The sequence below is a fragment of the Etheostoma spectabile genome, chromosome 7 (genome assembly GCF_008692095.1).
Source record: "Etheostoma spectabile isolate EspeVRDwgs_2016 chromosome 7, UIUC_Espe_1.0, whole genome shotgun sequence".
Lineage (NCBI taxonomy): Eukaryota > Metazoa > Chordata > Actinopteri > Perciformes > Percidae > Etheostoma > Etheostoma spectabile.
Genome location: NC_045739.1, coordinates 11,289,251 through 11,304,250, shown reverse-complemented (window position 1 = coordinate 11,304,250; position 15,000 = coordinate 11,289,251). Strand labels below are relative to the sequence as shown.

The window sequence follows — 15,000 nt, the reverse complement described above, 5'->3', positions numbered from 1 at the left end:
CTGACTTTCATTTAGCTGCTTTAAGTTTCATGGTCCTGGTAATGTACATGCTGGCTCACTGTCACATTGTCATGACTCACTGGGACACTTGAATAGAATGGAGCCATTCTTAAAGGAGAATTTTGGTCAATTTAAACACGTAGCTCTGTTTGGAAATTTAGAGTGCTGTCGTTAGCAAGAAAAACAAAAACAACGGGTCTGCCTACACCGTGTTATCCCCCTGCTGGAGTTGGCACCCAATAGGCTTAACTGGCAATTTTTAAACGTGTTTTTAGCTGCTTTTAGAATATTGGATTGTATAATTTCGACAATTGACTAGTGTGGACTTCACCGGAAAACAGGAAATAAACAGAGGTATGGATTAACAACTTTTATGCCTTTCTGTCACATCTACAACGGTCAGATTCACTGTGTTCCCTCGGAAGGAATCACTGCACATGGGTAGGCCCTTGTAGTGACATTCTGAACATGTTTAGGTTTAGAGGCTGAAAACACTTTCAAAACTTGCCCTGTTTAAGCCTGTTTGGTGCTAAGTCTAGCGGGGGGGTGTAACACGGTGTAGACGGCACCGATTGTTTTCGCTTTTCTTGCTACTGATTTACAAACGACAGAGCTATGTGTTGAAATCGACCGGAATTCTCCTTTTTAATGCTATTGGTAACACCTGTGCTTTTCCTGCTATAACATGTCAAAATTTCTGTGAAAAGGCTGTATACTCTCACTCTGGAAGCATGTAAATTAGCTACTAGCCCATATCACTCTAGATAACAGTACTGTATACTTGTCTGTTCCTTTTACATTGTAAAATAGGAATGAGAACTCTAATGCCAACTACACCACTGACTTCATCTTCAACCTGTATTCAGAGGAGGGTAAAGGCATCTTCGACTGCCGTAAGAATGTCCTCGGACACATGCAGCAGGTCTGTTCATGCGGTGAAGCATCATATCCATGCGCAAAAGATTTTGTCCTTGATTTTGCTATATTACAAAGTGGTTGATGAGACACATGCCCTTTACTGACTACAGGGTGGCACTCCAACACCCTTTGACAGAACCTTTGGCACTAAGATGGGTGCCAAGTCTGTTCGGTGGCTGTCTGAGAAACTCAAGGAGTGTTATAGGCATGGTACGTGGGCCCACAATCTAATGCTTCTATTGCACATTTTATGAACATATAATACCAGCAGGCAGTGGTGAAATGTACATTTACTGTAAGTACTGAAAGTTTAATTTTGAGGTACTACTTGTACCTTCTTGAGCTTTTTCAATTTTATTATTGTTTTGGTTAATTTTATTATTGCTTGTAATAGAGTATTTCTACAATATGGTATTGCTACCATTACTTAAAGGATCTGAATACTTCCTCCACCACTGGCAACACAAATACATAATACTCAGTTTCTTAGTGGTTGAAATGATCAATTCATGGCATGTTAACTGAACTGTTTCACTTCCTGTGTCCTTTAGGGCGGATCTTTGCCAACACACCAGACTCTGCTTGTGTGCTGGGCATGAGGAAGAGGGCGCTCACCTTCCAGCCTCTTTCTGATCTGAAGGGAGACACAGATTTTGAGTAAGATGCATGTTTTGCATGTTTTGTATACTCTATAACTTACGGTACTACTAGTAACATGTTTAATGTTACCTCCTGTTGACTGCAGGCACCGCATCCCTAAGACACAGTGGTGGCTGAAGATCAGGCCCATTATGAAGATCCTGGCCAAATACGACATCAAACTAGACACATCCGAGCATGCCGACATGGAGCATGTGATCAAGAAGAATAGTTCTTTTGGGAAATAGACTTAGTCTCTTTCTTTTCCATTTACAAAGTATTTTTCTTTTCCCACTACCTTTCCACATGCCTTAGTAAAAGAGCTGCTGTTTCATGCTTTCTCATCGTTGAAGTCCAGGTAATAGGCTCAGTGTGCAGCAATGTTCTGTAGCTTTCCCAACTCTCAAAACCTTCAGCGAATCACATAACAAGAAACCGATTTAAAGATGTATTTACAAAAAAAACGTAAATTGTTTGGATGTTAAATGGAGCAGAATGTGAATTGTCCTGAGGAATTGAAGATTAAAATAAAATTTTTATTAATTTGCTTAAAATATTCAGTACATGTGCAGTAAAAACACTTATAAAGAAAGGCTTTGAACATGCTGCAATGTTTAGGACATACAAACAAATGTGTGTGCAAAACTGCAAGACAAGATACAGTAAGAATAAGTGTTATACTTTAAGATCTTATCCAAAGATGTTTTAAGATGTTTAAAAATGCATGTCTTTAAAATACTTAATTTAAAAAAAAAAAAAAAAGTATTTACAGTGGCTTATTACCAGATCCTGATTATATTTTAAGTGGGGCAAAAAAAAAAGTGATTACATCATGGTTATTGTTTTTCTTTTCATGCTTTGTGAGAGACCATAATGATTTATTGGACCTGCTGGTAAATGCTGAACTACCTTTATGAGCATGACCATGCTAGCAGTGCATTAACCTAAACTGATGTACCTGCTGCCCTATGGATGCACATGCATTATACTAAGACATGTACACAGATAGCCTGATTGCATTATGCAACAGGAGTAGCTTACCTAAATTATCAAAATATTGTTAATTTATAGTATGTTCAGATCTACAAGGGAAAAATCCATGTTTGAAGTTATGTTTTAATCATTTTGTTTCTGGCTCACTGTCACACTGTCACAGTGTCATGACTCACTGGGACACTTGAATAGAATGGTGCCATTCTTAAAGGAGAATTGTGGTTGATTTAAACACGTAGCTCTGTTTGGAAATTTGGAGTGCTGTCATTAGGAAGAATAAAAAAAATAATAATAATAATTGTGTCTGCCTACACCGTGTTATCCCCCTGCTAAAGTTAGCACCCAACAGGCTTTAAATGTGTTTTTAGCTGCTTTTAGAATATTGGATTGTATAAGTTCGACAATCAACTAGTGTGGACTTCACCCAAAATAGGGAAATAAACAGAGATATGGATTAACAACTTTTATGCCTTTCTGTCACATCTACAACCGTCAGATTCACTGTGTTCCCTCGGAAGGAATCACTGCACATGGGTAGACACTTGTAGTGACATTCTGAACATGTTTAGAGGCTAAAACACGTTTTAAAACTTGCCCTGTTTAAGCCTGTTGGGTGCTAACTCTACCAGGGGGATAATACGGTGTAGGCAGAACAGATTGTTTTCGCTTTTCTTGCGACTGACAGCACTCCAGATTTACAAACAACAGAGCTACGGGTTGAAATCGACCAGAATTCTACTTTTAATGGTATTACTAACACCTGTGCTTTTCCTGCTATGACATGTCTAAATGTCTGTGAAAAGGCTCAATACTCTCACTCTGGAAGCATGTAAATCACCTATTAGTCCACATCACTCTAGATAACAGTACTGTATACTAATCTGTTCCTTTACATTGTAAAATAGGAATGAGAACTCTAATGCCAACTACACCACTGACGTCATCTTCCACCTGAATTCAGAGGTTAAAGGGAACTTTGCCGTAACAATGTCCATGGACACATGCAGCAGGTCTGTTCATGCAGTGAAGCGTCCGCTCCATACGCAACAGATTTTGTCCTTGATTTTGTTATATTACAAAGTGGTTGATGATACACATGCCCTTTACTGACTACAGAGTGGCACTCCAACACCCTTTGACAGAACCTTTGGCACTAAGAGACTAATGGTATAGCAATGTCGAACCATGACTCATCTGAGACCACAGTCCTTGCTGGTGCTTCATCAAATATCACACCACACACCAGGTTTGTGAGGCGTATTCCTTCTTGTGAAGCATCAAAAGAAAAAGAATAGCAGTGATGTAATCACTTTTTTTGCCCCACATAAGACGTAATCAGGATCTGGTGATAAGCCACTGTAAACACTTTAATTAAACTAAAGTAGTTCAAAGATAGGTCACAAAGTATTAAATTGATAAATAAACACATTGTATTGTATTATTGGCATAGGCTAATAGATCAAAATGGCTCCACTGATTAAATGGTGAATATTATGATTCAGTGACTGGGGGTAAATTTAGGTGTAACCACAGGGAGAGTACTGTTCATGTATGGCACCTGGAATTGCTGTGAATCTGTTGCCTTTGACATAACACTTCAAGACTTGTTAAGTAATTTGGTGAAATGTTTGAAGTTATTGATTTGAATAATTTTGTTTGTTAAACGTATACTATATAAAAGGGGTTTGAAATCAGGAAATTATACAAAAATTTGCTTTTGTGATCTTTTAGGCTCGCTTGCCTTTTTATTTTTATTTTTCAACTTTAGAATAAAAGTCAAAGAAGCTACCCGTTAGTCATTTTAAATACAATAAAACCATACTGCAGAATATGTGTACTCTTGACTACGGTACTCCTCGGCACATAAATATTGGTATAGAGACTAAATTACAGCTAAGTCAAAGAGGTTACCTCTTTGGCTAAGTACTGTAGAAAACTACAGTTTTAATCCGGAAAAGGAAATGGTTTCTGCAGAGGTCACCGAGAACTCGCGGTGGTAGCCGGGACGTCAGGCGGACTGTGTGCCTGCGCTGAGGAAGGGTGCGTGTCCCCAGTGTTCGCTCCGGTCGCCCGGTTAGGAATACGCCTCACGAACCCGGTGTGTGGTGTAATATTTGATGAAACGCCAGCAAGGACTGTGGTCTAAGAAGAGTCATGGTTGGGCATCGCTTATACTATTAGTCTCTTAGCGTGCAAGTTTGATTCATTGAGCTAGCTGGCGTTAGCCCGCTTCGTTGATTAATAGCACGCTAGGTCGCTAGCTTAGTCCTGTAGCATACCTGCTAGCCGGCTAGCTAGCTAGTAAGCTAGTTTCAGTTTATTGCTGGCCAACCCATTGGAACAGGAGAGAACCAGACTGACTGCTGAACTCATCCGCTATTTCTGAAAGAGGAGGTGGGGCAGGCGGGGGCCGGGAGAACGCGACGGAGTGGAAGTGAGTCAGGAGCGGCTGATGAGTTCAGATCAGAGCGGAGAGCCGCCGCTGCTGCAGGAGGAGGCTGATCCCGGACCGAAGACCGGTGGGAAGGACGAGGCTCCGCTGGGGAGCGAGGGAGGGTCGGGCGGCATGGTGAGTGAGGCCTTCTTTAGCTAGTGAGCTAGTTAGCCGTCTAAGCGACTGCTAGCTTCTCATTGGAGACTTGTTAGCAGCTCAGCACAGTACGCCCCCTCTGCGTTGTGAACATTATTCACTAAGCAACAGCTAAAATGAACGCATGCAAGGCATGTTTTAAGATAACGTTACTAAATTTTAGCGTGGTTCGGACTTTTTACGTAATCGCATAACGTTAGTGTTTAATCACAAGGTGATATTGATTATCAAGCGAAGACCGTCTCAGACACAGCGCATACGGCAGCACGACTAACGTTAACTAGTAGGTAACTTGCAGCCAGAAACGTTATCTAGGTAATTTTACACTCCGTTAACGTTAGCCGTATCTCCACTACAGATAGCTATGGCTAGCTTAGCCACCGTAACAAGCAAGCTCATTAAGTAGTTTGCTGAGTAATCATTAGCCTATACGTTAAGTTATAACACAGCTATGGAATGACGGGAGTGGTATTGGGAGTGGAGAAGTACTGTTTCAGTTGTTTTTGATGTGGAGTTGATCGATGCCTAGATTGTTGGCTGTAAGGTAAGCTAAACGTTCAAATCGCTAACGTTATCTCTTAGCTAATCGTGCTACTAACGTTTAATGAGCTAGCGCAGTGGCATGCGTTGCAAATACCTGGCCTGCGCAGTGCAGTCAGCTGACATCCCTTGGCTTGCCACGGCCTGTAACACAGAAGCATGCATTTTAACCATGTGTCAAGTTGCACATAAAATGATTTTGCTCTTTTGAATGACACTGAGGCCTGCATCGATTATCGTCCAATTGGTGGAGAGAAGTGTCTTGAGGCATGGTGGAACTGGCAGCTGTGCTTGTCAGGCCGAGTGCTTTTGATAAGTAGGTGGATCTATTAGCAGGTTGCAAGTGACAATGTCAAAAGAAGAAGCTGGTAAATTTGACAGTCACTGTTGTTTGAGAGCTAGTGTACAGCTGGCATACACTCTTAAAGCACAACCCACAGTTGGTTCACATCAGTATCTGTATGCCTTCATATGTACAGTATGTGATCTATTCTTGGCCACAGATCTTTGCTGGGTCAGGATTTCTCCTGCCAGTCCACAGCCCTCTGTTAGATCTAATCATTTAATAATGTTCATCACAATATAAATGTTGTTTAAAGTTAAGCAAAGTACTGTTTTTAAGTTTGTTTTATCACCATTATTACAACACAGACATTGGTTACTCAAAACTTCTTTAATCATTCTCCTCCATGAGGTTAACCGAGCAATAGCCTCTTTAGCTGAGATGGGATCATGAGGCCCTTAGTCGCACGTCTTTGCTCTTCTCTGGTTTCCAATTAGATGCCCCTCAATATAAAGTTAATATTGTTTGTAAACTCAGCAAGTGTAGTGAACAATATCATTTCTTGTTAAATCTGCAGTTTATTTTTTTATTTGTTGTGTGTGTCCACATGCGCACACTCGCGCAGTACATATGTAAAGTTTATCCAAACAACGAAAGGTACATTTAATTTGTTGGGGTAATTGTTAAAATTATATACATTTGACATGTATTTTTTAAGTCCTTTGTTTGCCTTTGAAGCGTAAAGGTGGCATTGGGCAACTATTGTTTTGTTTGTTACATTTAAGTCCATTGCTTTAATTACATCAGGTTATGATGTTCCCCTCAGACTTCCACTTTGATGGTCATATATTTCCTATGGCCATTAGTTTTATGTAATGCATTGGCGATGCCTGGTGCTTACTGCTTTAATGTTGGATATAAAAGTAAGCCAATGTGTTTGTAATGATGAAAATTTTTTTGTTAGTGGCTTGACTGGATAGTTACAAAACATACTGTGTACTGCAGTGTGTTCAACAAATTTGTTTAAACAGCTCAGATTTTGACACTTGTCTGGGGACAAGTATGATGCCAAGCAGAGATGAGATGGCAAATCTGAGGTGAATCAGTGAGAATAATAAATACATTATACTCATCGCATTGTAGGTCTCAGTTGCAGATGAAGCACATCGGGACATTCAAATTGATTAAATATAGGTGAAAGTGTCAAATTGCAACTGTCTGTTTAAGATAATTGACAACATTAGATGCAAACTGCCTACATTTTGTTTTTGTGGCTGTGTAAAATGTTAGATTACGCTAGAATACCAACACCACTCTGCTTTTTATGTTTATAATAAACTTGCCTGATCCTGCTGTTTCTGCTTTGAAGGTCACCTCTAAGGGCACCGGTCTGAACCCAAATGCCAAGGTGTGGCAGGAGATGCCTGTGGCCCCCAGCGAGGCTGTTGCCAACAGCCCTCATTGGCCCCCCTCAGACATCAGTGAGTGTGAGATATACTCCCACCAGCCCAATTATATATCCACCAGAAAACTCTTTAATTATATCACAATTTAAAGTGTGGGGGAAAACTGCATTTCTTTTGGACAGTGACATCCTGTCTATTGATTTAAATGTTGACATTTTCTCAGTCTGCACCAGCTGTAACACACATTTATGGTTAAAATAAATTTTGCCTTGAGTTCTTTTATTTAGTTTTTTTTTTACCCTTTTGTAGACGACACCTGCATACATCTAACATGTATGAACTACACACACAGTACTAAGACAAATATAGAACTTGTATAGACAAAGTGAAGCAGGCCTGAAAAAAGTAATCTGTTGTTGGTTCTAAAGTAATCTATTTACCTTGTTCACAGGTTTTACTGAGTCTCCGTCTGCCGGGTGCAAGCAATACACTGTGGGATTTCCGGCCGTGGATGACAGCAGCTCCACAGCAACAGCTGAGATAGCAGTAAATGGAATGGACCCTCCAGAGCTGGGCTTTTCCCCTGCTGAGTCCACCACAGGGAACTCAGGTCAGTCACATCACATGCAGTCGTCTCCACACACCAAATCGTGACCGCAACCTAATTCCTCAAATAAAGACTGGTAGTCAATTAAAATCCGGGCGTGGTCAACACAGACAAATAAAGGGGAACATGAATGTTGATAATATCCTAAGTGCCTTTCATATAATTTGCATTCAAGTTTATTGTAATGTACATTTCTACCACTTTAATTTAACGGATTCAACAATATATTCATGTTTTGTTTTTCTGGGTTACGGTAAAGTATTATTGTCCTACCAGTATTTTAGTCAGTGCGGCTGTATGTGTTACTCAGCCAAGTGTAGCGTCTAGTAACGTACATGTGCCAACAGATGGCACCAGTGACATTGGATGTAACACAGGTCTCATTTAGTGACAGCAGAGAATGACAGCTCTGGTGCTATACACAGACTTTTCAACAACAAAACAAAAAGACTTTTAAAGTATGCAGTGAAAAAGCTGCTAGACAGCTCTACCTCGACCCCAGGAGAATCTGAGACTGGAAGAAACAGAAGGATGAGCCGACAGGAGCAGAGCACGGCTAGCTAGCTGGAGGTGGGAGGCAAAATGTTAGCCAAGAGCTAAAAACAAAGCTAGCTAGCTACCGTCTGTAACTTTAATCAGATACTGGTGTGCCGCAAAACATTAACTTACTACTGTGTGCTTTTATCGTAATCTACCAGCAGGACTGTAGTAGCTGTATTAGAAAACATTTACAGGGTTCAAACTGACACAATGCTGGTCTTTGATTATTTCTGACCCAAATTGCTTTGTCCCCCTTCTGGTTGTTGTGTGTATATAGGGACATTTTTGCAAATTTTTCTGTGAAACTGTTTATTTAAAACAATTATACATTTTATATATATATATCTATATATATATCTCAAACAGATGGAATTAGAAATAAAGGCTAGCCACTAATGAAGGCCCCGGCTTTTATTTGAGGAATTACGGCATTCTCTTTCATTACATTTATTCATTTTTTAGTTGGGGTGGGATATAAAACTGTCTCCCGTGGCTATAATACAATAATGTTCTGCAAGCATTGCCTCACAAAAATGCTTTCCCCTCAGCACACTGCCCTTCACGAGTCTTTAGGTTTTCATACCAGCTGATAACCTCTGCAGGGGATTTCACTGAGTGCTGACCCGTCTTTGGTTGAAATGAATGAAAACCTGCAGAGTGAGGTGAAACTTGGAACACACAGATACTGTTAGACCACACACAACCTATATAGTTATTTGCATTTAATTTACCATCTTTACATGTAAATCTTGTGTTTGACCTGGGTATAATGAACCAGTTCAGACTAGTTGTCACTGCTCATATAACAACCCTTTGCTTAAAGGGCTTCAGCAATTTTAGTTAATAGTGTGGGTCTAATCCCAAACACTGGATCATACACTACCCACAATGCAACACAACAGCATTTTTATTAGACCTTCCCTGTCTGTTAAAGTTTCTGAGCCCAAGCTGTCCTAGGGTTATTTTCTCAAAGTTTGGAGTCACATCACTACAGACACAAAATACACCATATACCTGTAAACGTGGCTTGGATATTACTACTTATTAAAAGGTTATGAAGAAGCCTACACTCTTGAGATTGAGTGAAACATAATTTATGTTTGATAGGGCTGGATGTCACTGCCAATGTTATAATGATTTGGCTTGAAGAGTCAAATCCTGTTTTGGGAACATGCCTGTCAATAAACCACAATTGAGTTAACACCTGTGACTGTGTTGACACAAACGGATCATAAAAGTAGACTTTTAGAACCGTTGTATTGGATTACCACTAACATTTGATTTTTGATTCTCAGGGGATTCCAATACTGAAGAACCATCTCAGATCTCCTCTGAGAATCTCCGAGAGTCTCTGAAGAAGGAGCTGGAGTTTTATTTCTCCAGGTCAGAGACAAGCATTCAAATTACCTTTTTTTTTAATACTGTAGAATTTGAACTCTGGATTTATTTCCCAAGTAAAAAAAAAATGCTAATCTACGTGGATTTGTTGTTTTGTAATTCAGAGAAAACCTCTCAAAGGATTTGTACCTGATGTCCCAGATGGACAGTGACCAGTTTGTCCCTATATGGACTATAGCCAGCATGGAGGGCATCAAGATCCTCACCACTGACATGGACCTCATCCTGGATGTGTTGAGATGTAAGTGGATTATTTAAGATGGTGTATGCTAAAACCTTGTATGTATATCTGGTTTGTCTAGATTTAAATGCATTGTATTCTCCTCAGCTTCTCCTATGGTACAAGTGGATGAGAAAGGGGAGAAAGTGCGTCCTAATCACAAACGATGCATTATCATCCTAAGGGAGGTCCCCGAAACAACACCTGTTGAGGTAAAGTTAACTTGTGAATACACTGCCTATCGTTGGATGGATCACACTGTATTTAGGATGTAGATGATTACTTGAAGTGTGAACACCATTCTTTGTATCTAATTCACAGGAAGTGGAGTCACTGTTCAAAAATGATAACTGTCCAAAGGTGATAAGTGTTGAGTTCGCACACAACAACAACTGGTACATCACATTCCAATCAGACACAGACGCTCAACAGGTAAAAAGTCAAATAGCACTTTTCTCTCCACGGTCTGAAATATTAAGTTGACATTCTGCACTGGGAATTGCCTTATGATCCTCCATTATGCTCCCACAGGCATACAAGTATTTGAGAGAGGAAGTAAAAACATTTCAGGGAAAACCCATCATGGTGAGTTAAATTTAAACACCTTTGTCATTTTGGAGAGGCTTTTTTGTAAAGTTGTTTTTAGTTATTTCAGTCTTTGCTCTTCTGGTTTGACACGCTGACAGGCCAGGATAAAGGCCATCAACACATTCTTTGCAAAGAATGGCTACCGTAGCATGGACAGCAGCCTGTACGCTCAGCAGTCCCAGAGCCAGTCCCAGTACAGCTCTCCGCTCTACATGCAGCACGTCTACCCCCAGCAGCAGTACCCAGTCTACGGCATCGTACCTCCCACCTGGACGCCCTCGCCCACACCCTATTTTGAAACTCCTCTGGTGAGACATAATCCACTCACAATTCTCTGAGACAATTGCGCTAACACATACCTACTCTGAAATTTCACCCTTCATGCGCCTCAGTTGAAAACATTGGCTTTCTGTGTTCATTTTGTGTCATCAGCATTAAATGTGTAAAATGTTATGCAAATAATTAACCTTGAATGCCGCAAGTTGTGCGCTGGCAGAAGTCCCTTATTTTGCCAAGATTTGGAACAACTGATTTGTTTAGTCAGTGCCATCTTGTTTGTTGTTACGTCTGAAGAGAAATGTATTGATTGATTTCATATGAGTCTTTTCCTTTTTTAGAATTTGAATTTTCAGCAGACATAAACACACAATACTTAACAAGTTAAAAAAAATCTGTAAACAGTTTTACACTTACAGGAAATTTAAGGAATTTTGTGGCAGCAACTGAATAAAGTGTGTGTGTGTGTGTGTGTGTGTGTGTGTGTGTGTGGAACACTGGAATATGATTTGTAAATGCTGTCTTTTCTTCTTTCCTTGTGCAGGCACCGTTTCCCAACAGTAGCTTTGTGAATGGATTTGGCTCTGCCGGACACTACAAAACTGGCTCCAGTTCTCTCAATATCACTCGTCCTTTCAACAGAAACCGGTAACAACTTCATGTTCCAGATGATTTTTTTTTACTTAAATCTAAGTCTGTTTTTTTATATAAACATTCCAGTTGAAATATTTCACGACTTGATAGCACAATGTTAAAATTTCAGATCATATGCAGTTAAAAGGTGTCTGAAGATGTTGTGACCGTAACAGGGAATTGTTCTTCATTCCCTGTCTTCTTACTGTCCCCACAGTGTCCCCCTCTATTCAAGAAAGAATGTAATAAATGCCTTCAGGTACCACTGTTATACAGTACAATAAGCTTCATTGCTACCCTCATCTCTTAACATACTGCAACAGCCAAATGACTAAATCCACATTGAAGCCAATGCCTTCGGCCAGTCGGACCTTTATGGCCATGATCTTCTTCATTGGTGTGTAAATGTTTGTTGCCAGGTAATGGCCGTCATGGATTTGTCAGGTCATTTGATAAATGTAGGCTTGCCTACTAAATGGCAGCAGCTGCTATCTGATGCTAAGCAACTGGCTTTTTTTCCAGTTATGGCCAACGTGGCTCCAAAATGTCCTCTTTGCATTGACATTACAGGAAACCCGTTTTAATCCATCACAGCTAACCACCCATTTTATTTGTTCATTGTTTTGTTTTTTGTTAGTTTTACAGCTGCTTTCTGCATCAGTGATTGTATTACCACATGCCATGTGTTATATGCTATAACAAAGAAATGCTGACAGTTAGGAGTCTAGGTCAGGCTGCTGTAAGCTTTAATGTACACTTCCAAATCTTTTGCAAAGAGATGACAACTTTGCAAGTTTGGTTTAGAGAAAACGCGGCTTCACAAAGCAATGTCTCACTGGACTCTTCTCAAGTCGGACCTGATGATGAGATCAAGATGCGCATAGAGGGAAACCAGAGAGTGGAGTAACTAGCTTTGGTTCTCTTACTCCTCTTCAGCCTATATTTTCTTTTTTCTCTCTATCCTTCCCTTCCAAAGTTAAGAGCTTCACTCCTGTCCCGATGAGCGTTCAGATTATGAGATCTGAGGGTCAAAGACTCACAAGAAGATGAGTCCATTCTGAATCACTCTGACACAATATTTGTGTCAAAGTGTTATTTACGGTGCATTAAGATATTAGTAGCTTGTCTAAGTCTTACATGGGCGTTGTCAGCTCTTCTCAATGAGTTTATGATTGGTTGCAGATTCCAAATGTCACTATGTTGCCATCAAAGTCTCCACAGCTTCAACCAATCATGAGCATAAATGTAATTCCTCCCCCCCCAACCCCCTTGCATGCCTACACACTTACCCTAAGGACACAGCATGCTGTCTTATTCCTCCAGCCAACTGTGGACACCAGTGTTTCCGTTGAACTTATTTAGTGGCTTTAGCGCCATTATCTGAAAATCGTGGAGTAACCCACAATAAATACCGTACTGTTTTCTATATGTGACGGTAATACATTGTCCAAACACAAGCTCCACCTAAACAACCACAAAGTGCTTTAACAGGTCATAGCCCATTAAATTTGATTTGCGTAACTGTATCTGCTGCTGAATATTTTCCAATGCACCCACACAATGTATTCTACGACATTGGTAAAGTTACCCTAAAGGACAATGTCATGGTATCCGTTTGTGTATTGTTTTCGCTTCATTCTATGAGTTTTCAACACTCAAACTGGAAAGGAAACACTGGTTACCATTATGCCTTAAAACTATTTTCACCATAATGTTGACTGGGCTCATCTTCATCTTTTCCCCTTTGTGACAGAAACCATGTGAAGCCCCAGGTGAGGACAAGTGAGGTGACCTCAGCATCTATAACTCCTGTCCCCTTGGAGAGTCTGACTGGATTGCGCAGCCCGCAGCCCCCCGCTCCCATTGTCACCGCCGCCACCTCAAACCCAGTCCAGACAGCCTCTGACCTGGCCTCAGCGTTCTCACATCTCTCCTCCTCTCCCTCGTCTTTGGACCCCAGTGATGACGGCATGGCTGGACGTGGAAGGTAAACCTATTTTAACTGACTGTAATGGCTGCTGTCTTTTAGCTGAGACTTGATCAGTGACACTTGACCAAGTTGCTGTTAACGGATCATTCATTTTGCATTTTAGACGGAGCACAACCTACAGAGGAACACGGAGGAGGCGAGAAGACGAGCGGATTGCGGTAAATAGCGATCTTTATGTCATCTTTCAACTCATATGTTGTATTTAAAGCATGAAGCATCTCATGATTGTTTGTTGGCTCTGTTCCAATTTCCTTTCTCAGAGGCCTGTACCGCTAGCAGAGGTCAAGGTTTCTCCACCCAAATTTGACTTGGCTGCTACCAATTTCCCACCTCTTCCTGGCTGTGTGGTCAGTACACAGGGAGAACCAGTGCTAGAAAACCGAATGTCTGATGTTGTACGCGGTTTGTACAGGGACAAGGTAAGAAGTAGGCCTGCACAATATTGGAAAAAACTGACATGCAATATTTTTTCCCCTGCAATATATAAAACAATATGAAAAAAGAAAAGGTAATTTTTAAAAGGTAACATAAATAGCTCTGTTTGGAGATAACAATTAATTCTTGACTACTGCTGTGATTTTGTAGGGGAGTACATCTACATAGAAGATAAAAATGAAAAAGGATCTTTTCTAATGTGAACCATTCTTTCTTAAACCTTAATGCTTTACAAACACCAAAGCAAGTAAGCGCTGTGAATAACGTTACGTGATTTTTGGAGAGGGAAATTAGGTAGAAACAGGCTGGTTGACTAGCATGACACCATTGTATTCATATAATAATCAATCCAGGCTAAAGTGTATGACAATGACTGCATGTTGCTTTCTCTAATAAATTGATCAAACCTGCATGTTACCCGCACTAGCAACAAACTGTGTATCCAAGAACAATTAAATAAGTATAAATTACGTTAGATCAGACACAGATGTCTGTAGTAGATTAGTGTTACGTTTCCAGCGTCCTCCGGACCGAAACGTTGGTTGGGAAGGACGGACCTCTTGTTCCTTTAGGCTAACTATATTAGCTTTGGCCTGGCTGGTAGCAGCTTTCTACGGGGGAAATGGCCAGGAGACATTGTGATTATGTTGCATTAATCAGGTGATTAAGTTCATACTTGCAGCGAACATAAAACACTGACTACTCTAGCTTCACTGACTACCCATCGAAAACTATGCACATCACTGTGTCAGCGGCAGCTGCTGCCTACGGTACTTATCTACACGCGGAGAGCCTCACTTCCCATAACAATAAACCCCGTTGGACTAACGTCTCATACACACGTTGCCCACATGGCTACCTGTCTTAAAGGGGAAGGGTTGGCCGGTAATAATCATTTAAAAGGAGAACGGGGGAAGTTTACTTTTCTATCAAGCAGCAAAAAA

General features: G+C 40.6%; 2 protein-coding genes across 4 annotated transcripts in view; both read left to right on the top strand.

Annotated features, from left to right (window-relative positions):
• Window positions 1–2,066, top strand: part of LOC116693243 (ATP-dependent 6-phosphofructokinase, muscle type) — an 11,435-nt gene extending 9,369 nt beyond the window's left edge. Inside the window, exons 19-22 of the mRNA XM_032522086.1 lie at window positions 811–922; window positions 1,029–1,128; window positions 1,470–1,575; window positions 1,664–2,066. Coding sequence (XP_032377977.1) covers window positions 811–922; window positions 1,029–1,128; window positions 1,470–1,575; window positions 1,664–1,805 — 460 coding nt within the window. The 3' untranslated portion in view covers window positions 1,806–2,066. The remainder of the gene's footprint in view (window positions 1–810; window positions 923–1,028; window positions 1,129–1,469; window positions 1,576–1,663) is intronic.
• Window positions 2,067–4,541: 2,475 nt separating this feature from the next.
• The window catches only part of larp4aa (La ribonucleoprotein 4Aa), a 13,913-nt gene continuing 3,454 nt past the window's right edge, over window positions 4,542–15,000 (top strand). Inside the window, exons 1-14 of one of the 3 annotated variants that reach the window (XM_032522080.1) lie at window positions 4,542–5,119; window positions 7,333–7,444; window positions 7,821–7,979; window positions 9,812–9,899; window positions 10,019–10,155; window positions 10,243–10,346; window positions 10,456–10,566; window positions 10,666–10,719; window positions 10,821–11,030; window positions 11,543–11,646; window positions 11,849–11,890; window positions 13,385–13,618; window positions 13,725–13,779; window positions 13,882–14,040. In XM_032522080.1, coding sequence (XP_032377971.1) covers window positions 5,003–5,119; window positions 7,333–7,444; window positions 7,821–7,979; window positions 9,812–9,899; window positions 10,019–10,155; window positions 10,243–10,346; window positions 10,456–10,566; window positions 10,666–10,719; window positions 10,821–11,030; window positions 11,543–11,646; window positions 11,849–11,890; window positions 13,385–13,618; window positions 13,725–13,779; window positions 13,882–14,040 — 1,686 coding nt within the window. In that variant the 5' untranslated portion in view covers window positions 4,542–5,002. Of the gene's footprint in view, window positions 5,120–7,332; window positions 7,451–7,820; window positions 7,980–9,811; window positions 9,900–10,018; window positions 10,156–10,242; window positions 10,347–10,455; window positions 10,567–10,665; window positions 10,720–10,820; window positions 11,031–11,542; window positions 11,647–11,848; window positions 11,891–13,384; window positions 13,619–13,724; window positions 13,780–13,881; window positions 14,041–15,000 lie in introns of all 3 variants that reach the window. The other 2 variants (XM_032522079.1, XM_032522081.1) reach the window with 2 other exon arrangements.